At 43.0% G+C, this 25,954-nt stretch overlaps 1 protein-coding gene across 4 annotated transcripts; it reads right to left on the reverse strand.

Moving 5' to 3' along the window:
• Positions 1 to 846: 846 nt before the first annotated feature.
• Positions 847 to 23,543, reverse strand: LOC118371784 (E3 ubiquitin-protein ligase pellino homolog 2-like). 4 transcript variants are annotated; one of them, XM_035757389.2, is made up of 8 exons: positions 23,217 to 23,543; positions 13,273 to 13,414; positions 11,944 to 12,073; positions 11,720 to 11,821; positions 10,746 to 10,943; positions 10,253 to 10,438; positions 7,322 to 7,527; positions 847 to 4,697 (listed from the first exon to the last, which is right to left on the reverse strand). In XM_035757389.2, the coding sequence occupies exons 2-8, from the start codon at positions 13,350 to 13,352 to the stop codon at positions 4,298 to 4,300; spliced, it is 1,302 nt and encodes a 433-aa protein (XP_035613282.1). In that variant the 5' UTR covers positions 13,353 to 13,414; positions 23,217 to 23,543; the 3' UTR covers positions 847 to 4,297. The 4 variants fall into 4 exon arrangements, with proteins under 4 accessions (XP_035613282.1, XP_035613280.1, XP_035613281.1 ...); XM_035757387.2 differs by having other exon boundaries at positions 13,273 to 13,453; XM_035757388.2 differs by having other exon boundaries at positions 13,273 to 13,456.
• Between the last annotated feature and the right edge of the window lie 2,411 nt (positions 23,544 to 25,954).

The following is a 25,954-nucleotide window of genomic DNA, read 5'->3' on the forward strand; positions in this document are numbered from 1 at the left end:
CTTATCTAAGATGGTGAGGGAATTACTTTTAAACAACGACCAGGCATCCTCGACTGACGGGATGAGGTCAATATCCTTCCAGGATACCCGGGCCAGGTCGATAAGAAAGGCCTGTTCGCAGAAGTGTTCTAGGGAGTGTTTGACAGTGATGAGGGGTGGTCGTTTGACCACGGACCCATAGAGGATACAGGCAGTGATCGCTGAGATCCTGATTGAAAACAGCAGAGGTGTATATGGATGGCAAGGTGGTTAGGATAATGTCATGAGGGTGCCCATGTTTACGGATTTAGGGTTGTACCTGGTGGGTTCCTTGATGATTTGTGTGAGATTTAGGGCATCTTAGATTGTAGGACTGCCGGGGTGTTAAGCATATCCCAGTTTAGGTCACCTAAAAGAACAAACTCTGAAGCTAGATTGGGGGCGATCAATTCACATATGGTGTCCAGGGCACAGCTGGGAACAGAGGGGGGGTCGATAACAGGCAGCAACAGTGAGAGACTTATTTCTGGAGAGATTCATTTTTTAAATTAGAAGTTCGAACTGTTTGGGCATAGACCTGAAAAGAATGACAGAACTTTGCAGGCTAACTCCTCCCCCTTTGGCAGTTCTATCTTGACAGAAAATGTTGTAGTTGGGTATGGAAATCTCAGAATTTTTGGTGGCCTTCCTAAGCCAGGATTCAGACACGGCTAGGACATCAGGGTTGGCAGAGTGTGCTCAAGCAGTGTGTAAAACAAACTTAGGGAGGAGGCTTCTGATGTTAAGGGGAGAACAGCTATTCCTTTTGACATTCATGACCCCAAAACCTTAATCTCATCACCTTCCAGTCAGTAAACAGACAGACAGTCTAGTTTTAAAACAAGTTTATTGACGTGTGTACAGTGATTGTCTGTGCACCCCAGGATTACAGTGAAGTAAGAGTCAAAGCACTTCATAAGCATTTAGAGTTTTGATCGCTCCAGAGTAATAGTTGTGAGGTTAACAGGACCTTACAAATCAAAGGTAATCTGCGAGTTGGGGATAAACAGATAGAAAAATGGTTTAATGTTGGTTTAATAAATCCCTCTTAACAGATCTTGGATCAGATTCATCAGACTGATCTCAGACCAGGTCTGAGATCACCCGCCCCTGTACTAAGGTCTTGAGAAATATTGAAAGGTGCAGTAACTGGGGCCTATTAAAAAAGGTAATAATGTTTTACCGAATGTTGCAAACAGAAATGGACTTTACCAAATGACATGACTCACTATTCATGTATTTCTAAACAATGTATTCTTAACGGAATGTTCTCTAACTTTGCAACTCTTTCAATGTGGCCATGAAATAAATGACCATCCAAAATCTTGTCTACTACTAGCTTACTGTAGCCGAGTGTCCTGTGCTGCCCCGTGGGCAAACTCTGGGCATTCTAAACCTGAGCTAATAGACAATCGATTTGGTGAAAATACTGGCACTGAGGAAGAGAAGGTTGTTCTTTTAACAACTGAACTCGGAAGACGTCCTGATTGGTTGTAACATCCTGAAGTGCTTCTATCTTTACCCATTGGTAATATTACCCATTTCACACTACACTACCAAAAGTATGTGGACACCTGCTCATCGAACAACTCATTCCAAAAACATGGGCATTAATATCAAAACTATAGTCAAAACTGTTCGCTGCTCTGGCCCCCCAATGGTGGAACAAACTCCCTCACAACGCCAGGACAGAGGAGTCAATCACCACCTTCCGGAGACACCCGAAACCCCACCTCTTTAAGGAATACCTAGGATAGGATAAGTAATCCTTCTCACCCCCCCCTTTTAAGATTTAGATGCACTATTGTAAAGTGACTGTTCCACTGGATGTCATAAGGTGAATGCACCAATTTGTAAGTCGCTCTGGATAAGAGCGTCTGCTAAATGACTTAAATGTAAATGTAATATGGAGTTGGTCCCTCCTTTGTGGCTATAACAGCCTCCACTCTTCTGGGAAGGCTTTCCACAAGATGTTGGAACATTGCTGCAGGGACTTCCATTCAGCCACAAGAGCATTAGTGAGGCCAGGCTCGCAGTCGGCGTTCCAATTCATCACAAAGGTGTTCGATGGGGTTGAGGTCAGGGCTCTGTGCAGGCCAGTCAAGTTCTTCCACACCTATCTCAACAAACCATTTCTATATGGACCTCTCTTTTTCATGCTGAAACAGGAAAGGGCCTTCCCAAACTATTGCAACAAGGTTGGAAGCACATATTCATCTAGAATGTCATTGTATGCGGTAGCGTTCAAATTCCCCTTCACTGGAACTAAGGGGCATAGCCCAAACCACGAAAAACAGCCCCAGACTATTATTACTCCTCCACCAAACTTTACAGTTGGCATGATGCAGTCGGGCAGGTAGCGTTTGGCTTCCGCCAAATGCAGATTTGTCCATCAGACTGCCAGATGCTCCAGAGAATGCGTTTCCACTGCTCCAGAGTCCAATGGTGGCAAGCTTTACACCACTCCAGCCAATGCTTGGCATTACGCATGGTGATCTTAGGCTTGTGTGCGGCTGCTTGGCCATGGAAACCCATTTCATGAAGCTCCCGACGAAGACAGTTCTTGTGCTTACATTGCTTCCAGAGGCAGTTTGGCAATCGGTAGTGAGTGTTGCAACCGAGGACAGTTGATTTTTACGCACTTAGGCGGCCCCCAAATCCACTAATTTCAAGGTGTGTCAACATACTTTTGTATATATAGTGTATGTCAAATACAGCATGGTAGTGTGCGGAGGACTGACGGCTGTAAACCTGAAAAAGATCATACATGATAGAAAGGTAATATAGAGCTGACACGATTATCTCTATTCTAGATAACTACATGTCGGTTCTGCTGCATGTTCTCTGTCCCTGAATAGCAGCTGAGTAGGCGTGTACATTTCTTATATGGGAAAGAACATGTTTAAATTATAGATTTCTGTTGGACTGCTCACTTCGCCAGCATTTCTTTTCACTTGAGGCATTTAGTACCGTGTATAATTAACATGTAACACTGTGTACAATTTAGCATAAATGCAAGGTTTGGCAATCCACAGTGCATGTGTGTGTGTGTGTGTGTTCATGCAAGATAAACAAGAAGTCGTGTAGGTATGTTATTTAACGGGTTCATCTTCTTGAAGCAATTTGAAATGTTCCAGCTATATCACGATGTTTAGATAAAAAAATAGTAGCATAATATAGAACAATTCAATACGAGCACATTGGAAGGCTAAGCTAGTATAGCCTGAGTATTTGGCTACATTCATTGTCTGGGCAATTTTTTATGGTTGTGTGACACAGTGTTGGCAATTTTCTCACACTCACAAGCTCTCCCAGTTTCATCGAACACACATAATAATAATCATACACATATAGAAAACGATTACATTGACAAATCACATTTAACTAAAAACAATACTCAAGATAAAAAAATAGTTGTATCTTAACATCTAAATAAAATCCTAACCCATCCCAAACATCCCCAATTTTAATAAAATAGTTACATTTGAATTGAAAAACTGTTGTCTTATGAGGTTACCTTCGGTCACAGCCTTTGATCTTTCTGCTATATTGTCACATGGCACAGACCTTGCCTGTCTGACTGGTTCCCAACCTGAGGTGTGGTCAAACTGCAGAATGTTCACAAACATCACTTATCTTTGCTACTATAGAGTAAGTTATTGGTAATTGCGAGGTGAACCGCTTCGCAATATTACAATGTTTTGTTTTCAGAAAAATTCAAATTTTGTCAAATGGAATATTCAATCAAAAACTTTGGAAGCATCATCACATTGTTGGTTCAAAATTAGGCTGAGAGGGAAACCATTAACCATTATTTTCAGGAAACCATTAAATATGAACATCCAGTGACTTCAACATACCCCAGGTTCAGCCCTTGAGCTGCAGACAACATTCAGCCATGTCTGAAGAGACAACTGGAAACATGGATGACTAACGGAACAACTAGCTTATCTATGAGTGTAATGCTTTGCTATAGTGGAGTTCTTATTGCTTTTGAAGTGAGGTTCTGTTATGGACAAAATCATACCTTGAGAGAAACGTGAGTCTAACTTAAACTTCCACACAGATCCTAAACTGACATCAACGCATGATTTACAAAGATGTTTAAAAGTTAAACGCACTTGTCTAAAATCATACATCAAGGATGCAGTGTAAATGGAAGAAATATTCACGTTAGTTCCGCACTATTATCTCAAGTTAGGATTGGGCCCTTGGCTTAGTGACGTGGTTGGTTCCACATTTGCGTAGTAGTTGTGGCCTCCATTCCCGGGGGCCCGAGCTAGTCGATAGGGCCCTGGAAGATGAGGCGTGTCCAGCCCTGTGGGGTGCTGCTGAGAGGAGCAGAGCAGAAGGGACAGGTGGGCCGGAAGGCGTGTGTCCCATGAGGCAGTGGGGTATCCGCCCAATACTTGGCTGTCCTCTCCGAACAAACGTGGCCGCAGGGTACAAACGCATATGTGGGAGCTCCAGCATCCACGTACACGGCGGGCTCACACCCCAGCCACAGTGGCACGTAGGGCCCTACGCTCCTGCATAGAGGGCACTCCCGACGGACCGTTGTGATCCCTTCCTCCCCCTCTTCTCCTCCCTCCTCCCGGCGCTCCGGACGCTGGCCCCAGTCATGGTGGCCATGCACATGTCCACAGGTGAGGTAGACCCAGGGCTGGCGCTCCTCCAGACTGGGGGGAAATGACAACGACTTGGTTTTAGCTTTTATCAAACTCAAAGCATCATTTTTATTCGTTTTTGATAGTAGTTATATTATATTGCAAAATAGCTATAAATAGATTACATGGGATAAAATCAGATTTGGAATTGGGTCATGTTGTGTCGTGCTCAAGGTTGAATTTGCACCTGATCACTAACTAGTAGATAGGGGCAACTTATGAATAGGTATAGCTCCTAGTGTACCACTGTTTAGTAGCTACCCATCTGTGGCTGCTTACTGAGGCCTACGGGCCAGGAAATGTTGAGCTACTAGTGTAGCAGTGTGTAGTAATAATAATAGTAATTGTGGGTGCTTATATTTGTCCTATTTCAAACAAGTACAAGTGTTTATTAATACGCATTTGTGACTTAGATATATATTTTTGCATATCCCCTTGGAGTGGGGTATCTGCCATTATCAACGGAGACCATGGCGCAATTAGGGTTAAGTTCCTTGCTCAAGGGCACATACACAGATTGTTCACCTTGTCGGCTCAGGTATTCAAACCTTTCGGTTACAGGCCCAACACTTTGACCGATAGGCTATAACCGCTGTGTGTTTGTGTGTGGGTGTTGTAATGTAGTGGTAAAAAAAAAGTAGGTGGGTTAACGCTGATCACCGTACAGGGTGAATCAACTAACACTCCCTATACTTGGTGATGATATTTATTAACAATAATTTTGATCCAATTAAGCAAACTGTACAAAACAGATCCGAAAGGTAGAAGGATTCTTTTAAATATGTTATTGGACCATAAACAGATTTGGCTCATTAATCTATACAGTCCAAATAATGATGATCGAAGCTTCTTAAAAATTAATGCATCAAGCCTACATGCAATACAAGCGTCTGTTATTATGGTGGGAGACTATAATACGGTTTTAAATACTTTAATGGGCTGTAAAGGAAATCACACTACAAACGATTACCCTCATGTACTTAAGGAAATCACAAAATACCATGGATATATAGGAACTAGTGGATATATGGAGGCTTTAATATCCTGACCTACACTACCAGTCAAAAGTTGACACACTTACTCATTCAAGGGTTTTTCTTTATTTTTTTACTATTTTCTACACTGTAGAATAATAGCGAAGACATCAAAACTATGAAATAACACATAGTAACCAAAAGTGTTAAACAAATCTAAATAGATTTTATATTTGAGATTCTTCAAAGCAGCCACCCTTGCCTTGATGACAGCTTTGCACTCTCTTGGCATTCTCTCAACCAGCTTCATGAGGAATGCTTTTCCAACTGTCTTGAAGGAGTTCCCACATATGCTGAGCACTTGTTGGCTGCTTTTCCTTCATTCTGCGATCCAACTCATCGCAGACCATCTCAGTTGGGTTGAGGTTAGGTGATTGGAGGCCAGGTCATCTGATGCACCACTCAATTACTCTCCTTCTTAGTCAAATAGGCCTTACACAGCCTGGAGGTGTGTTTTGGGTCAGTGTCCTGTCTTTTAAAAAATGACAGCCCCACTAAGATGGGATGGCGTATCGCTGCAAAATGCTGCGGTATCCATGCTGGTTAAGTGAATTCTAAATATATCACTGACAGTGTCGCCATCACACCTCCTCCTCCATGCTCCACGGTGGGAACCACACATGCAGAGATCATCCGTTCACCTACTCTGCATCTCACAAAGACACGGCGGTTGGAAACAAAAATGTCAAATTTGGACTCATCAGACCAAAGGACAGATTTCCCCCGGTCTAACGTCCATTGCTCGTGTTTCTTGGCCCAAGCAAGTCTCTTCTTATTATTGGTGTTCTTTAGTAGTGGTTTCTTTGCAGCAATTGGACCATGATGGCCTGATTCACACATTCTCCTCTGAACAGTTGATGTTGATGTGTCTGTTACTTGAACTCTGTGAAGCTTTTATTTGACTGACCTTCATGTTTTAAAATAATGATGGACTGTTGTTTCTCTTTGCTTGTTTGAGCTGTTCTTGCCATATTATGGACTTGGTATTTAACCAAATAGGGCTATCTTCTGTATACCACCTTGTCACAACACAACTGATTGGCTCAAACGCATTAAGGAAAAAAATTCCACAAATTAACTTTTAAATAGGCACACGTATTAATTTAAATGCATTGCAGGTGACTTACCTCATGAAGCTGGCTGAGAAAATGCCAAGAGTGTGCAAAGCTGTCATCTAGGCAAAGGGTGGCTACTTTGAATAATCTAAAATATATTTTAATTTGTTTAACACTTTCTTGGTTACTACATGATTCCATATGTGTTATTTCAAAGTTTTGATGTCTTCACTATTATTCTACAATGTAGAAAATAGTCAAAAGAAAGAAAAACCCTTGAACGAGTAGGTGTGACCAAACTTTTTACTGGTACTCTATATACAAAATAAAATATTTGGGGGAATTGGAAATGATGCAGGCAATTACATTGATAGAAGCCACAATCTATCTGCAATATTAAAGATAATCTACCCACTAAATTGAAATAAATAAACACTCCCTATACTTTCAATGTATTTTTCCAAAAATGGTGGGTAAACCCCCGCGCCAAAAAAAAGGTGTGTGAACTCCATTTACCCTCCACTACATCACTGTGCATATTACTAACCTATGGCTGCGTGGCAAGCTGGGGAAGGCCAGGGTACTGAGGCCTACAGGACACTGTGGCCGGGCAGCATTGAGCTCCTGTCGCAGTGCCTCCAGATGGCGGAGGGTGGGAGCGCGGAGCAGGCCCTCTCCAGTACGCCACAGCAGAGTGGCTCCACACAGGTCCACCAGAGAACCATCACGAAGTGCACTGCTTTCTCCCTCCGCCTGAGGGAAAATACCTTTTATTTAGCTTGGCAAGTCAGTTAAGAACACGTCCTTATTTTCAATGACTGCCTAGGAACTGTGGGTTAACTGCCTTGTTCAGGGGCAGAACAACAGATTTTCACCTTGTCAGCCCAGGGGATTCAATCTCGCAACCGCACAGTTAATTAGTCCAACGCTCTAACCATTGCACTCCACAGGTAGCCTGCCTGTTACGCAAATGCAGTAGAAGCCAAGGTAAATTGCTAGCTAGCATTAAACTTATCTTATAAGAACAAGCCATCATAATCACTAGTTATAACTACTGATCCAGTTTAGCAGGCAATATTAAGCAGGTGAAATTGTGTCATTTCTCTTGCGTTCATTGCACGCAGAGTCAGGGTATATGCAACAGTTAGCAACTGGAACGAGCTGCAACAAACACTCATACTGGACAGACAGTATTGTCTCAATCTCTTCATTCAAAGACTCAATCATGGACACTCTTACTGACAGTTCTATTGTTGTCTCTACCTTCTGCCCTTTGTGCTATTGTCTGTGCCCAATAATGTTTGTACCATGTTTTATGCTGCTACCATGTTGTTATGTTGTTGTTATGTTGTGTTGCTACCTTGCTATGTTGTCGTCTAAGGTCTCTCTTTATGTAGTGTTGTATCTCTTGTCGTGATGTGTGTTTTGTCCTATATTTATATTGTATTTTTTATTATCCCAGGCCCCCGTCCACACAGGAGGCCTTTTGCCTTTTGCTAGGCCATCATTGTAAATAAGAATTTGTTCTTAACTTCTTCGAGATAGGGGGCGCTCTTTTAATTTTTGGATAAAAAACGTTCCCGTTTTAAACAAGATATTTTGTCACGAAAAGATGCTCAACTATGCATGTAATTGACAGCCTTGGAAAGACAAAACTCTGACGTTTCCAAAACTGCAAAGATTTTATCTGTGAGTGCCTCAGAACTAATGCTACAGGCGAAACCAAGATGAAATTTCATACAGGAAATGGTCCAGATTTTGAATGCCCTGTGTTCCAATGTCTCCTTATATGGCTGTGAATGCGCCAGGAATGAGCCTGCACATTCTGTCGTTTCCCCAAGGTGTCTGCAGCATTGTGACGTATTTGTAGGCATATCATTGGAAGATTGACCATAAGAGACTACATTTACCAGGTGTCCACCCGGTGTCCTCCGTCGAAATTATTGCGTAATCTCCAGGTCCATGCGCGTTCCATTTTCTTCAGAGGAGAAAGTCAACTGCCACGAATGATTTATCATCGATAGATATGTGAACAACACCTTGAGGATTGATTCTAAACAACGTTTGCCATGTTTCTGTCGATATTATGGAGTTAATTTGGGAAAAAGTTTGCGTTGTAATGACTTCATTTTCAGGTTTTTTCTTACCCAAACGTGATGAACAAAACGGAACGATTTGTCCTACACAAATAATATTTTTGGAAAAACTGAACATTTGCTATCTAACTGAGAGTCTCCTCATTGAAAACATCTGAAGTTCTTCAAAGGTACATAATATGATTTTATTTGAATGCTTTTCTTGTTTTTGTGAAAATGTTGCATGCTGAATGCTAGGCTTAATGGTATGCTAGCTATCAATACTCTTACACAAATGCTTGTTTAGCTATGGTTCAAAAGCATATTTTGAAAATCTGAGATGACAGTGTTGTTAACAAAAGGCTAAGCTTGAGAGCTAATATATTTATTTCATTTAATTTGCGATTTTCATTAATAGTTAACGTTGCGTTATGGTAATGAGCTTGAGGCTATAAATAGGATCCCGGATACAGGATTGCTCGTCGCAACAGGTTAACTGACTTGCCTAGTTAAATAAAGGTTAAATACATTTTTTTTAAAGAGTCTAGCTAGCTACCTTTTCAGATATTACAACTTTCAAATTTGGTTAGAAAATCGAACCTGGTAGGTTAGCTACCTGCAGATTCATGCAGGGTAGTAATGTCACGAGTTGGGATTATGGTCCATTGTTTAGCTATTACATTTACATTTAAGTCATTTAGCAGACGCTCTTATCCAGAGCGACTTACAAATCTAGCTACATGTCTAAAAACTCCACTATGCAAGTAACTATTTCCATAGAATGTTTATGATGTTACTGCAACAATTGTCGATAGACGTAGCTGGTAAATTTGTTCTGGCCATCTACTCCGATTTCAGAACACTCTCGTCTGAGTGTGCCAGAGTGCAGAATAACTGATGAATTTACGAATGCCCAACAACAATATGGCCGGGTGTCAGTAAACGTTGGCAAAAAAAAGCGTAACTAAATTGTTGCCAGCAGCACAGTTGCAGTCACCAACACTCTGGATAAGATAAAAAAACAGCCTAAGCAGATCTGCTAGTGCGAGTAAAATGGTCAGAGATGGGTGGGGCTAAAGCTTAAGAGTGTGTTAACGATGCTAAATGGGTGTAAACAAAGAAGAGCTCGCCAGTAGGTACCAAAACACTCAAGGGCCATTTACTCAAAAGTGAGGTTACAAGTTTAATCAACTTTCAAAGCAGAATTACTTTCCCATTGTTTCTCAACTGTAGTGTATGATATACCATTTTGTAGCTCTAAATCTCTACTTTTATCCAATGTAAAAAACACAATTTCAAATTTCGCTACATGAGACCGAATCGAGCCGGTGGGTCACATATATGGAATAGGGTGCCATTTGGGGCAGAGTTCTGGTTGTGCCTCTTGTGGCTTAAGTACTGACCAGTTTTCCTCGGCTGGGTCCGGAGCGTGTCTCTCGGAGGGCGTAAACGTCCCCACATACAGAGATCTCCCTCCATAGACCCTGTCTGCTGTCCTCAGGGAAGCCCTCAGGGTGCATCACCAGCACCCCGTTGGTGGTCAAACCATCCATGTGGCCATCCGGGTTCTTCCACTTAGTGGCTTTCTCCTGAAGGAGGAGGAGATGATGAAGAAGAAGAAGAAGAAAAGGAAGAAAATTGAGAGAACAGAAGCTTGGTTATTTGTATGTATTGCATTCAGTAGGCACCCAGAGGGAGAAAACATAGGTAGGTACTGTCGGCACCTGTCCAATAGGAACACACTTGTTTGTGCCTATTGAATTTGGCCATAACGAAGTGTGATTCTTCTCCAACTCATTTTCAACTGACATCCAACTGTCTGGCCTAGCGATGGTGGGTTTGTGCCCATACAGCTCTCCATTTGGTCTCTCTATCGAGCCTGTGCTACACACTAACCCCTAGGAAGATGTTTTTGGAGGAGTCGAAGCCAGCGGCATAGATGCGTGCAGTGTAGGGGGGGTTGCGTTCACACACCACCCTGCAGGCGAAGCGGGAGATGGTGCTGGGGGCCACAGAGGGGTCCTCACCCTCCTTCCCCTCTCCTGAAGTGTCCGTCACAACAAAGTCTATTGGACTTTCTGTGGAGCGCCCAATCTGCAGGGAAACGAGTGAGACGGAGAGAAACATTATATGGGATCTTTATTGTGTTCAGAACAGGGTTCGATTGGAAAGCAATTTTAAGGCCCTTTGCTCTACTAGTAGCTAAAAGTAATATTTTATGTCAAGTCATGACTTTCGTTTTATTGATGATTTGAGCTTTTCTTTAGCTTGTTAATTATTCCAGGACTTGAAGGATCCTTTTGTGCTTATGACTTACCAAAACTTTATCTTTCACACAAAAATAGCAGTAACATCCAGCAACATTTATTTTCAAGCTGTGTGTAGTTACTCATATTAAATTAACCACCTGTGATAAAACACTTAAGATACAAGTACATGTATTTATAGTTCTACACCCCTCTCCATGCTTTGAATGTATCTGGGTCCCTATTCTCAGCTGGCCACCAACAGACATCTTTTCAGAACTGAATCTTCATCACGTTCCCCTGCGGTTGTAATGTGTGATGTGGTTCTTTCAGTACAGTAAGGGGTTTGGTGTGGGATTGCCAAGCCCATTGATGGTTCAGAGTATACCCAGCATCCGAGTCAAAATTAAGCATCCAATAGAAACTTTGGAGGACGTGGTATACACATAGCAGAAGCAATAAATAATAACCAAGTCCTTCAGTTATCTATTCAAAAAGGGAAAGTGGTAGCAACACCTCTTTCTGTTCTTCCTGGTTATGGAAGACAAAGAACTCAGTGTTCTCTAGATAAGCTGGCATCATTCTGGTATTTAGCCTAAATTAAACCCTTGATGTGGTGTTTACCTGGAACATGTCAGTGTCGTTGTCGTGGCAGTACTCCACCACCACTGTCTGGTTGCGGGACAGAGTGAAGGAGATGCTGTGCTGCCCTCTGCTGTGGACTGCCTGCAATCACACACGGACACAGACACAGCATTAATCCTTTTACCCTGTCCACTCTTACTGTAGGTTACCATGAGAACAGAATTTCCCACCATAGGAAGACTATGGTAACATCACACACACACCTTGCTGTCGTGTGGTGTATTGAGGATGTGAACAGTACTGGGTTTGACTCCGTTGGCCTTGGTCCTCCGGTACAGAGCGAAGCGGCTCTTCCTCCTCCCCCTGTCCCCACTGGGCAGAGAACCATTGTACCTACAGAGAACACAAAAACAAGTACACAGAGAGGCTACATAATTAGCGAAAGGGAATACCCCATGTATCCCATTCACCTCATGTGATCATTGAAGACAGTTGATATCGCAAATCAATACTGATCATTAGGCTCTTTTGTTTTGGCAGTTGGATGCCTGTCGGCATACTTTGCCACATAATTAAACATCCCTTTTATTATGCTAGCCTATCACACCCACCACTCATTCCTCACAGACAACTAATGTATTGTACAACTGCCTGCTCATCCATTGGTAAGTACAACATGAGCCCAATTCACTGACAGGCAGCTTAGAATAGTGCGGTTACTGTGTGAACCCTCTTTACACTGAAATACCAATTATACTGTATTCAGTGTGTGTGTACGTGTGTGTGTGTGTGTGTGTATGTGTGTAAGCAAGCAAGAGATGGAAAGAGAAAGAGTGGATGAGTAAGCGTTAGCCTAAGTGGAACGGTGCTGACATCTCAGCTGATTGTTCAAACCTAAACTCTTTGTGTCTCGTCTCTAGCTTCCTGGGCAACAGAGTGGAGCTGCACTGTCATGCAAGGAGTTCACAGATAGGGCCGCATGCTGGTTTTAGCTTTCAGCTAATCAGCGGTATTGTACCTATTAAAGACTATTCGGATGATGCCCAGTGGGCACAAAGCCCTTTGTGAGGGGACATCAACTCTGCTTCCAAATCAACTCTCCCGCTCTTTCTCCCTCCATCCCTAAGCTGTAGCTACTCTTCCTGGACGATTAGAATAATTTAAGTTCTAAACCAGACCTGACTAGAAAAGCCAAGATCGTTCCCTTTCCCAGTGTTAGACCAGACCAGACAAACAAATATCTTTCCATTTCCCAGTGTTAGAATAGGGCGGCCCTGTCATGAGATCTGAGGAGAGGAAAGCTGAAGGGAACACACTGCTACCTGTACAATTACCCTGTGTCACATTAGGACAGAGCTGAGGGAGAAGGGAGAGGAGGAAGAGGGCAGGGAGAGGGCAGAAAGAGGAGAAATATACCAGAAAGAGACAGAGCAGGAAGAGGGCAGAGAAATATAGGGAGAGAGGGCAGAAAGAAAGTGTGGACATGAGGGAGAGGGGGGGGGGGCAGAAGGAGAACAGGGCAAATGTCATGAAGAGGGATACAGAAAGACTGCGGTCCAAACACTTAAAAAGACACACCCTCGTCCACTTACCCTTGCCGTATGCCCTTGGGGGAATCCCCGTCACCATCTTGGAGGGCGGTCCAAATGACTAGCCAAGCAAGGCTAGTCATAAGCCCCTCAGTCCTCGTTTTTAGTCAGCTTTGCGAGTGCACAATAATGTTCACTCCGGGGCCTGAAACTCCCCATAATTCAATTTGCGACGATTGTACATCTGCTAAGAAAAGTCAGTGTAAACTTAAAAACAACATGAATGGAGAAGTCAACATACTAGTGTCATGACGTTGGTCTATGGGTAAGGTTTATGACCCCCCCCCCCTTAAATACCTTTCTCCCTTCCCTCTCTCTGACTACTGAGGGACTCTTGAATAGCCTTTGTTAAACATAGAGAGTCTGGGAACATCAAACAAGTGGAGGGAAAGGAACCATATTTCGGTAATAGAACCAGTTGAAAATATGCGTCGGTACTTAATAAATATGATGACAGTTCGGTTGTCATCTGAGACATTATGACTGATGACAGGATGACAAACTGTATCTGGGAAAGTCTACACATTATAGTTATCAGATTCACATGGAATTGTTGTGCAATTTAAGTGCAATTTAAATAAAACTATTTGTGAAATGATTAAATGTAATTTTAGCTTCCAAATGAGAGAATTGGGTTTTCATAAGATTATAGCTCTGCTCAATCAGTGGCCTGCCCCTGTGAAGAGACATGGGTTATAAACTATGAAACACACCCTTCTCTCCCTCCACTATATAAGCCCTTGACGAAAATGTAACCTTCTGTTCCGGGTACATTAGGACGACGGTCCGATGTCAGAAGGATTCAGATAATAACTACAGAACAAAACAAACCTCAGCGTGAGCTTTGGTTGCAAATGGTATGAACTTTGAACTCTTATTCGCTACAGAAGTGATACCTCCTAGCCGTTGAGTTCGCAGCGGCCGCTGTAAATGTGGGCTAGGAAAGGACGGACAGAGTATTCCATCTACCACACAACGACGACACTACAACGTATCCCGTTCACCACCAGAGACACTCTTCAAAGGACAAAGGACTCCGTTGGGCAACACGGCCTTCCATCCACCACCAAAGACACTCTTCAAAGGACTCTGTTGGGCAACACGACCTTCCATCTACCACCAACCTATTGAAGCGCAGCTCAGAGTAAATATTTATTGCATTTTCCTTTTCCAAATGGGCGGTGATTTAGAATGCATAAGATTTTGTATTTACAATAGAGTAGCTACCTAGATAGAGGCATAGCTTCTCCCTTTGTTTGTCAAGTCTACCCGCTCTTTCACTCAAACCCAATCTCCTTTTCTTTGTGTAACCAGCGGTCATATCTGTTCCGTCCGCTAGGGACGTTTTCCTTCATGACATAATTTGTAATCAAGGTATGATTCATTCTGTGCGATTAGTTAGGTATTTAGTAAATAAATCATTAAACCCAATTTTGTATTGCTGATTCAACTTGTTAGCCAGGGTTCGTGAAGATAACCAAGAATTTACAAATTTCAGATGAGACTGAAATAAGGTGACGATTAATATGGACTGCTATTGGTGTAAAATATTACTAGATCTTTAAGAGTTTCTTCGGAAGATAACTGCTCTATAATTATTATTTTGTGGTGCCCTGACTTTCTAGTTAATTACATTTACATGATTAGCTCAATCAGGTAATATTAATTATAGAGAAAGGATTTTATAGAATAGCATGTCATATCACTTAATCCGGCAAAGCCAAAGACACAACACTAATGTAAATAAAAACCAATGTAAATAAGATAGATATGGTGCTACTAAATGCACATGACGGCACAAACATGTCTCGGAAAAAGTAAATATGTTTTTGTTTGGAAAATGTGGAAATAAAACATTTCCCTTCTTTTCCAGCTAGGCAGGCTAACATTAGCTAGCTAGTTAACTTGATAGCTATCGTACAGTAGGCGTATATTAATAATTACATATTTAATATAAGTAGACATGCACTCATAATTGACTGTTGTGCATATAAAGCACCCACAAGCTACCGGTGGCTGAAAACACAATCATCGCAGGATGAACCAGTGACGAATTTCCGGCTAAGGGTGGTCAATTTAAAAATCATTCCTTCCTCCCTCGCCCCTTGCCCTGCAAGTGTAAAGTCGTCAAATGTAATGATATGTCATCATCATTAAGTGTCCACTTCATTTGAGGCTGAAGGGATAGGGTGGCTTTTAAGTGTTTGGACCGCAGCCAAAAAGATGAGGGTTGAGATGCGATGAGATACATTTGACTTGGCCAGTTCTGGTCCGACAGCGTCACGCACCTCGGCAGCACATTGTACACAATATGAAATATTCACTCCCTCTGCTGAGAGAAAGGCAAGCGATAGCAGCAAAGTCTTGTATGGTAATACTTTGAGAAGTTAAATGAGAAGAAAATGCTAAATTTAGGAGATGAGATTGAGGTACAGTAATGGTAGTACAGGTACAATGCTTAACCACCCAGAAGGGTTGCCAGTGAGACCCAAACTGTTAAGTGTGAGAGAGAAAGAGAAGACACAGGCTAGCACACAGAGCCCACTCAGCCCAGTGTAACTAATGTAATGAAGGAGAGATAGCAGACAGACAGGGACTCACTGCAGAACAGACATCACATCACCTCACATGCCCTGCACTGAGATAGACAGGCAGAGACTGCAGAGCATGTGATCCTTAAGGTGTACCTGGCAAATCATTCCATCGCCGCAGGATATAATCAAATTAATATTTATTTATACAGCACATTTCAAACATGGAATGCAACGCAATGTGCTTTACAGGAAAACAAAAACAAAAAAACAACGAAAAGACAAGCTGAAATATTTACTACAGAGCAAACATAATATCAAAAAAATAACTATGACAAATTGAACAACTAAAAAGCACACTAAGGAAAAGCATAGCTAAGAAAATGTGTCCACAGTTTCAGCCCCCCTCCGCTTCTCGGGCAGGCAATTCCAGAGCCTGGGGCATAATAACTAAAGGCGGCCTCTCCATGCCTCTTGGTCCTAGGCTATGGGATAGTTAAAAGGCCTGTGCCAGAGGACCTGGAGGGACCTATTGGGTACATACATAACCTAATAGCATGTCTAACATTTATTGGGGTGCACATTCATGGATTGATTTAAAAACCAATAGAATCATCTTTAATTAATTTGAAAACTCACTGGCAGCCAGTGCAGAGACCTTAAAACCACACCGTGACTGGGACAGGGAAAAGGGTTCGAGTCACGACAGACCAGAAAAATGCGAGTCCAATTCAAGACCATGATTGTAATTTTATCAACTCAGCACCATAAGAGTTGAAAATGTCAAGTATTTCAGAACATATAGATTCTTTAGAAATTCAAAATAGTGCAAAAGGGCATGCTGAAGGAAAATAGAGCCGCTCTACAAATTATTACTAACCCAAACACAATGGTAAACAATGGATCTACGCCTTCAGAGAAGGGCTAAGGATTTTAAAAATAATGATTATAACAATATATTAATGATAATAATTATGTTATTTTCAAAGATGTTCTGATTTAATCTCGGGGGTTAACACTGAAGAGAAAGCAGCAGTTCTTTGCTGGTCTCTGTGGAGATCTAATCTAAACTCAGCAAAAAAGGAAACATCATCTCACTGTCAACTGTGTTTATTTTCAGCAAACTTAACACGTGTTCCAAGGAGATGTGACGAACAGAAATGGAATAATGTGTCCCTGAACAAAGGGAGGGGGGTCAAAATCAAAAGTAACAGTCAATGCAGCTGGTGGCCACACCAGATACTAAGTACTGTAGTGCATCTCCTCCTCATGGACTGCACCAGATTTGCCAGTTCTTGCTTTGAGATGTTACCCCACTCTTCCACCAAGGCATCTGCAAGTTCCCGGATATTTCTGACCCTAACCCTCTCCCTCCGATCCAACAGATGTACTCAATAGGATTGAGATCCGGGCTCTTCACTGGCCATGGCACAACACTGACATTCCTGTCCTGCAGGAAATCACGCACAGAACGAGCAGTATGGCTGGTGGCATTGTCATGCTGGAGGGTCATGTCAGGATGAGCCTGCAGGAAGGGTACCACATGAGGGAGGAGGATGTCTTCCCTGTAACGCACAGCATTGAGATTGTCAGCAATGACAACAAGCTCAGTCCCGTGATACACTGCCCCAGACCATGACGGATCCTCCACCTCTAAATCAACCCCGCTCCATAGTACAGGCCTCGGTGTAACGCTCATTCCAACAACATTAAACGCGAATTTGACCATCACCCCTAGTGAGACAAAACCGCGACTCGTCAGTGGCACTTTTTGCCAGTCCTGTCTGGTCCAGCGACGGTGATGTCTGGTGAGAACCTGCCTTACAACAGGCCTACAAGCCCTCAGTCCAGCCTCTCTCAGACTATTGTGTATTCCTGGTGTAACTCGGACAGTTGTTGTTGCCATCCTATACCTGTACCTGTCCCACCCACACGTGTTGTTACACGTGGTCTGCCACTGCAAGGAAAATCAGCTGTTTGTCCTGTCTCCCTGTGGCGCTGTCTTAGGCGTCTCACAGTACGGACATTGCAATTTATTGTCCTGGCCACATCTGCAGTCATCATGCCTCCTTGAAGCATGCCTAAGGCACATTCACACAGATGAGCAGAGACCCTGGGCATCTTTCTTTTGGTGTTTTTCAGAGTCAGTAGAAAGGTCTCTTTAGTGTCCTAAGTTTTCATAACTGTGGCCTTAATTGCCTACTACAGTCTGTAAACTGTTAGTGTCTTAACGGCCGTTCCACAGGTGCATGTTCATTAATTGTTCATGGTTCATTGAACAAGCATGGGAAACAGTGTTTAAACCTTTTAAAATGAAGATCTGTTAAGTTATTTGGATTTTTATTAATTACCTTTCAAAGACAGGGTCCTGAAAAGGGGACGTTTATTTTTTTGCTGAGTTTTAGATATCCAAGTCAGCCATTGGCTAGGCCATCATAAGCTAGATAAAGCCATCTGCCATTCAACTGTATCAGGGCAACATTTTGGCGTGACATTAGAATCAACCAATCACATTTTGACTGAATGGGTGGAACCATTAACAAAAACCTATGGAAACCTCTGAATTCTTAAAGGCCAACAGATCACGACAGCAAAAGCGAGCAGTAGTTTTCCCACGGTCTAGCTAGCTAGCTAGCTAGCTTTTGTTGTCGACTAGTTTGCAGGGGCTGCAGCAGGTGTTATTGAAGATGATGTTGTTGCTAATTTTTTTAGCTTCTTAATTTTCAAGAATAACGTTCAACAAGAAGTTACGTTTCAAATGATCATCACCTGGTGAGTGGAACGGTGTTTTTTTTATTGCAGCGTGCTTGCCGTTACCCATCTGTTTGAAAATAACTTGGGTGTGAAACATTGTTGCATTTAAAGTGGAACTGATAGCATTTCAGCAACATGACATCTTATTAATATCTGTTCATATACACTTCCAGGAAGAATATGGCACTTCTTAAAAACATTATCTGACAAGCGACCACTTAGATATGGTCATTTTCACAATTTCATAAATTCTTAGAATGTTTGTTAAAATTCTTTAACAATATAGAGTGGGAAAGCGTCCCGTCCGTGCGTTTGGACAATTAATAGACACTGCAGTAAATACATCAGAATAAAAACATCTGTCTTGTCCAGGACCGGAGTCTACACAGACTGGTGCGCTATTGCCAATCAAAGCAACAGTAGGGCTTTATACAAACAAGCCATTTGCCACATGGGCCTGCTAACATTCGCTTTGAACTGGTCTTTACAGGAAGTTGCAACAGCGCAACTTTAGATCATTAGAACGCATTCGCCAAAAGCCACCTGAATGAATTTCTGCAAATATGTAAACACCACGGGAGTCCTCTTACATTTTGAAACTTATTCTGCAGCTTGCCTGTCAATGCATGCTTGTCCCAACCAAGCACCCAAGCTAACTGGCTAAAGTTGGCTAGCTTTCTAGCTAGCTAGCTAGCCAACTATGAACATTTGAACATCTTGGCCATGTTCTGTTATAATCTCCACCCGGCACAGCCAGAAGAGGACTGGCCACCCCTCATAGCCTGGTTCCTCTCTAGGTTTCTTCCTAGGTTTTGGCCTTTCTAGGGAGTTTTTCCTAGCCACAGTGCTTCTACACCTGCATTGCTTGCTGTTTGGGGTTTTAGGCTGGGTTTCTGTACAGCACTTTGATATATCAGCTGATGTAAGATAGGCTATATAAATACATTTTATTTGATTTGATTAGTGTTCTTGGACACTAATGGTGGTCTGCTTAAAACATGTTGGTATTACAGACTCAGACAGGGAGAGGTTGAAAATGTCAGTGAAGACACTTGCCAGTTGGTCAGCACATGCTCGCAGTACACGTCCTGGTAATCCGTCTGGCTCTGCGGCCTTGTGAATGTTGACCCGTTTAAAGATCTAACTCACATCGGCTGCGGAGAGCGTGATCACACAGTCGTCCAGAACAGCTGGTGCTCTCATGCTTGTTTCAGTGTTATTTGCCTCGAAGCGAGCATTTAAGTACTTTAGCTCGTCTGGTAGGCTCGTGTCATTGGGCAGCTCCAGGCAGTGCTTCCCTTTGTAGCCTGTAATGGTTTGCAAGCCCTGCCACATCCGACGAGCGTTGGAGCCGGTGTAGTATGATTCGATCTAAGCCCTGTATTGACGCTTTGCCTGTTTGATGGTTCGTCGGAGGGCATAGAGGAATTTCTTATAAGCTTCCGGGTTAGAGCCCTGCTCCTTGAAAGCGGCAGCTCTAGCCTTTAGCTCAGTGCGGATGTTGCCTGTAATCCATGGCTTCTGTTTGGGGTATGTACGTACGGTCACTGTGGGGACCACGTCGTCGATAACACTTATTGATGAAGCCAATGACTGATGTGGTGTACTCCTCAATGTCATTGAAGGAATCCCGGAACATATTCCAGTCTGTGCTAGCAAAACAGTCCTGTAGCTTAGCATCAGCTTCATCTGACCACTTTTTTTATTGATCGAGTCACTGGTGCTTCCTGCTTTAATTTTTGCTTGTAAGCAGGAATCAGGAGGATAGAGTTGTGGTCAGATTTGCCAAATGGAGGGTGAGGGAGAGCTTTGTATGCATCTCTGTGTGTGAAGTAAAGGTGGTTCAGAGTGTTTTCCCTCAGGTTGCACATTTAACATGCTGATAGAAATTTGGTAAGAAAGATTTAAGTTTCCCTGCGTTAAAGTCCCCGGCTACTAGGAGCAAAAAAGAGCAATCTGACAGTCCATGGTGAGTAATAGCAGTTCTTATGTCCAGAAGTTATTTTCGGTCATAAGAGACAGTAGCAGCAACATTATGTACAATATAAGTAAAAAAATAAGTTACAAACAATGAATGCAAAGAAATGAACAAAAAACACAATTGGTTAGGAATACGTAAAACGTCAGCCTTGTTCTCCGTAGCCCTCTTGTCGACACTGAGACAAGACCGGGACACTCAATATGTGGTCTTGAGACCGGACTCGAGACGGTACTACTTAACAGCTTAAAACCAGTGTAATGTGTGATTTCCGTCTGGTCTTGGTCAGTACCTGTGCTGTTGCATTCTGTATGTTTTGCAGTTTACCAATGGCTTTCTTGGGTAGACCAGACAGGAGAGCATTACAGTAGTCAAGCTTGGTTGTAATAAAAGCCTGGATGTGTCTCTCTGTTATCAGCTTGAGAGAGAAACGGACGCACCTAGGCTAGTGAAAATGTACACATGATGTCTGATAGCGACGAGGAGAGGGTTCTCTCAAGATTATACTGTAGCTAGTTATCCAATATAATGAACAGAGAAGAACATTCAGCATTTCATAGAACATCATTGGGTCTGGGGTGTGTGACGAATATTGTAAGAGTGTTGGGTCAGTAACCAAACGGTTACTGGATCAAATCCCCGAGCCAGCAAGGTGGAAAAATCTGCCGTTCTGCCATTGAACAAGGTAGTTAAACCCCAACAACAACTGCTCCCTGGACGGCGATGTCGATTAAGATAGCCCCTCGCACCTCTCTGATTCAGAGGGGTTGGGTTAAACGCATAAGACACATTTCGGTTTGAATGCATTCAGTTTTGCAACTGACTAGGTATCCCCTTTCCCTCTCCCTAAATCATTACAGTGTAATTACAGGCCTATTCTCACTACAAAAGAGAGGAGTATTCTGATTCTGAAGACTGAGTACCTTGTGTCAGCCATGGCTGTTTTCTCTCTGTCACTGTCTGTCCTTTAGCTACATCCAGTTAATCATTATTCAAGTGCCCATGATTGGTCAGCAGCATATGTATGGATAGCATTGTCACGGGGGCTAGGTGGAGATTTGACCATAACACTAACACCTATCTACAATTACTAGACAATCTACAATTACTAGAGCTAGTAGTCAGTCAGATTATTTTCAAATGAGTGGAACTGCCATCTCCTTACATATTTTTTGCACTTTTTTGAGACAGTACTGAAACGAGAGGGAAAGACAGTCCAGTGTGAGAAGGGAGGATGCAAGGATTGAACGCCGGTCTCTGGAGGGGGAAAGCATAATGTGGTTACTGCCGGGAGCGTTAGTTAACACAAGACTGTATCAACCCCTAGCCCCTACCCTTTTGTTGTGTTATCTGTGTAGGTCTGAGAGCATTGGAGAGGTATATACAATATGCCAGAAGTTCCACCCTGGCCTATCAGAAGACAAGTGGTAGGCTAGATATATTAATCTAACGTAGCATGTGTAAAAAGACGCCTGAACGGAGTCCACACACTCATTTTTCAAGGGAAACAGAAGTTAGGTTGAAAATAATGTATCCCTGAGAAACGGAAACATCTGCTTTCTGCCACCCCACAGAGAGTGAGCTGTATTAACCATACTGTTCACACCTATCCAATCCTTTCAGATCTGTGCCAGGGTCAGGGCAAGGGGTTGATTTTGGATTGGGCAATGGTCTAGTCCAAGAGGGCTGCAGAGGGGAAGAGAGGGGCATTATGGGGTCACCACATCACAGGCGTGTATACAGGAAGCAGGATGGAAGTGTGGGTATAAGAGAGCACATGAGAGAGTAGTTAACCCACTGATCCTCTGGACAATAGACTGGGCAGAGATGGAAACGCTGAATGTCTGTCTCTCTCTTATGCACATCCTGTCTTGTATGTGTTGGGATAATATGTTTTCAGCCTACATGAAGGAGCCATTTTTGAATGCTCCAATAGGCCAATGTGTGTCTGTTGATTTAATTCCCCTATGTGAAACACAAAAGTGAGCTATATATACACACACATCAATGGTGGTGGCATATGTTAGGCTGAGTTTAATCGGTTGGTTTGGTTTCACCCAGTGTCCCACATTCTGCGATCTTCACAGATCCAGAATAGTATGACATCAGAGATTTTCAGCCTATGCAATCGAGTGCTGATTTTACACCCACTCAAACATCCATTGAAGAAAAAAGGCTACATCCTTTTACTAATTTCAGTATGGGCTTATGATGATACAATGTAACGTTAGTAGGCTACTTATTAAAACGATTATCTCCAGGCGCTGTTACAAAGTAACACAGGCTATTGTGCTCAGCGCCTTTGGGCGAAAGTGTATATTAGTTCCAAAGTATGTTGTTGATGTAACCACCAGTGTATCAAATATGTCCTAAAGTGTTACAAAGTTACTGTAACGTGTCCTTAGCGCTCGTTCTCCTGAAACTTAACAATAATTCTCCCACAATGTGAGGTAAATATGTTACAAAACAACAATACGTTTTCTGTACAGCACAGTAAATGACAACGTTTTTCTGTGTAGACCTAAACCAACCGAACTCAACTGCCTCGCACGTCATCCTTTCCATTTTTTAGTAGTAGGCTAACATAGTAGACTGGTAGCCTAAGTGTCCTACTTCGACTATTAGCTCAGTTTCGAGACAGTGATATGAACTACAATTTATCCGTATAGCCTACCGTTACTCACCCCAATATGACCAACTCTCCGTATTTTGCCGGGTCTTTAACGGGCACATCATCTTCGTCCTGGTTTGGCGAATTCATCCGACTGGCGCGAGCTTGCTCTTGTAAACCTTCGAGAGCAATAGTAGTGAAAAAAAAGAAACAGGCTACACCTTTCAAACTATGAGGAAGTTACTTGAATGTTAGTATATCCGAGTTTGGATAGAGGCAATTGTTCTTGTTCTTCGTTTTATTGTTTTAATTCCGTGAGCTACCATCTTTTGGAAAGATTGTTGCAAAGCTATCGATTAAAGGCCCGCGCCACACGAATCTGTTCTGTAGCAGAGTACAAAAACATCTCGCGGCAGGGAGTCGACTGACCCATTTTTTGTTTTACAGGGAAGGACAATAAACATCTCTATATTATAAATATATATAATACAGTCCCTATACGACCACAATATTTTTTATTTTTCATATTTATTATGATAAATAAGAAATACTGTGTGGGAATAATACTGAAATACAATTTTGTGTTTTATGAAAATTATTCAGTTACCACAATCTCCCTTTGAAACCATTCAGAGTGATGAGGTCTTGATGATACGCTTGCTACTGACTCTTATGTAAAATAAAAAGGCGGTTTCAAATTCTGGAGGAAAAACACTCGCTTTGTAGCCTAAACCAATTTACACCATGGGACATTCTTGTTTTCAAATTTTCAAAAATTTACAGAAAAGCGTGAAGAATTGTTCAATGTCTCTGGTGCCAGTCATTATAAAGTCCGACGTAAATTAAACAGTTTGCCTGCTTCTCTAATTTACTATTTCGATTTCGTTTGGATTTCATTTACATTTGAGTCATTTAGCAGATGCTCTAATCCAGAGCGATTTAGAGTTAGTGTATTCATCTTAAAATAGCTAGGTGGGACAACCACAGGCAAAGAAAGTACATTTTGCCTCAATAAAGTAGGGAAGGGGATCAAGGCGAGGAGGATGGATTATTTAAAATACTGTTTCAAGAGGTGTGTTTTCACAAGATTGGCAGTGACTGCTGTCCTAGCTTCAGGGGGATGCTGATTCCACCATTGGGGTACCAGGACAAGGAATTGCTTGGACTGGACTAAACGGGAGGGCCAAGAAACCTGATGTGGCAGAATGGAGTGCTCTGGTTGGGATGTGGGGTTTGAGCATAGCCTGGAGGTAGGGAGGGGCAGTTCCTCTTGCTGCTCCATAGGTAAGCACCATGGTTTTGTAGTGGATGCGAATTTCGACTGGAAGCCAGTGGAGTGTGCGGAAGAGCGGGGTGACATGAGAGAACTTGGGAAGGTTGAAAACCAGGCGGGCTGCATCATTCTAGATAAGTTGCAGGGGTTTCAAATCAAATCAAATTTTATTTGTCACATACACATGGTTAGCAGATGTTAATGCGAGTGTAGCGAAATTCTTGTGCTTCTAGTTCCGACAATGCAGTGATAACCAACAAGTAATCTAACTAACAATTCCAAAACTACTGTCTTATACACAGTGTAAGGGGATAAGGAATATGTACATAAGGATATATGAATGAGTGATGGTACAGAGCAGCATACAGTAGATGGTATCGAGTACAGTATATACATATGAGATGAGCGCTTCTGGTCAGCGGGGTGGTGGCACCGGGATCCTCATCTCTCCCAAGTGGTCATTCTCTCTTTCTCCCCTTACCCATCTGTCTATCGCCTCCTTTGAATTCCATGCTGTCACAGTTACCAGCCCTTTCAAGCTTAACATCCTTATCATTTATCGCCCTCCAGGTTCCCTCGGAGAGTTCATCAATGAGCTTGATGCCTTGATAAGCTCCTTTCCTGAGGACGGCTCACCTCTCACAGTTCTGGGCGACTTTAACCTCCCCACGTCTACCTTTGACTCATTCCTCTCTGCCTCCTTCTTTCCACTCCTCTCCTCTTTGACCTCACCCTCTCACCTTCCCCCCTACTCACAAGGCAGGCAATACGCTCGACCTCATCTTTACTAGATGCTGTTCTTCCACTAACCTCATTGCAACTCCCTCCAAGTCTCCGACCACTACCTTGTATCCTTTTCCCTCTCGCTCTCATCCAACACTTCCCACACTGCCCCTACTCGGATGGTATCGCGCCGTCCCAACCTTCGCTCTCTCTCCCCCGCTACTCTCTCCTCTTCCATCCTATCATCTCTTCCCTCTGCTCAAACCTTTTCCAACCTATCTCCTGATTCTGCCTCCTCAACCCTCCTCTCCTCCCTTTCTGCATCCTTTGACTCTCTATGTCCCCTATCCTCTAGGCCGGCTCGGTCCTTCCCTCCCGCTCCGTGGCTCGACGACTCATTGCGAGCTCACAGAACAGGGCTCCGGGCAGCCGAGCGGAAATGGAGGAAAACTTGCCTCCCTGCGGACCTGGCATCCTTTCACTCCCTCCTCTCTACATTTTCCTCCTCTGTCTCTGCTGCTAAAGCCACTTTCTACCACTCTAAATTCCAAGCATCTGCCTCTAACCCTAGGAAGCTCTTTGCCACCTTCTCCTCCCTCCTGAATCCCCCCCCTCCTCCCTCTCTGCAGATGACTTCGTCAACCATTTTGAAAAGAAGGTCGACGACATCCGATCCTCGTTTGCTAAGTCAAACGACACTGCTGGTTCTGCTCACACTGCCCTACCCTACCCTGTGCTCTGACCTCTTTCTCCCCTCTCTCTCCAGATGAAATCTCGCGTCTTGTGACGGCCGGCCGCCCAACAACCTGCCCGCT

The sequence above is a fragment of the Oncorhynchus keta genome, chromosome 8, assembly GCF_023373465.1.
Source record: "Oncorhynchus keta strain PuntledgeMale-10-30-2019 chromosome 8, Oket_V2, whole genome shotgun sequence".
NCBI classification, from domain to species: Eukaryota; Metazoa; Chordata; class Actinopteri; order Salmoniformes; family Salmonidae; genus Oncorhynchus; species Oncorhynchus keta.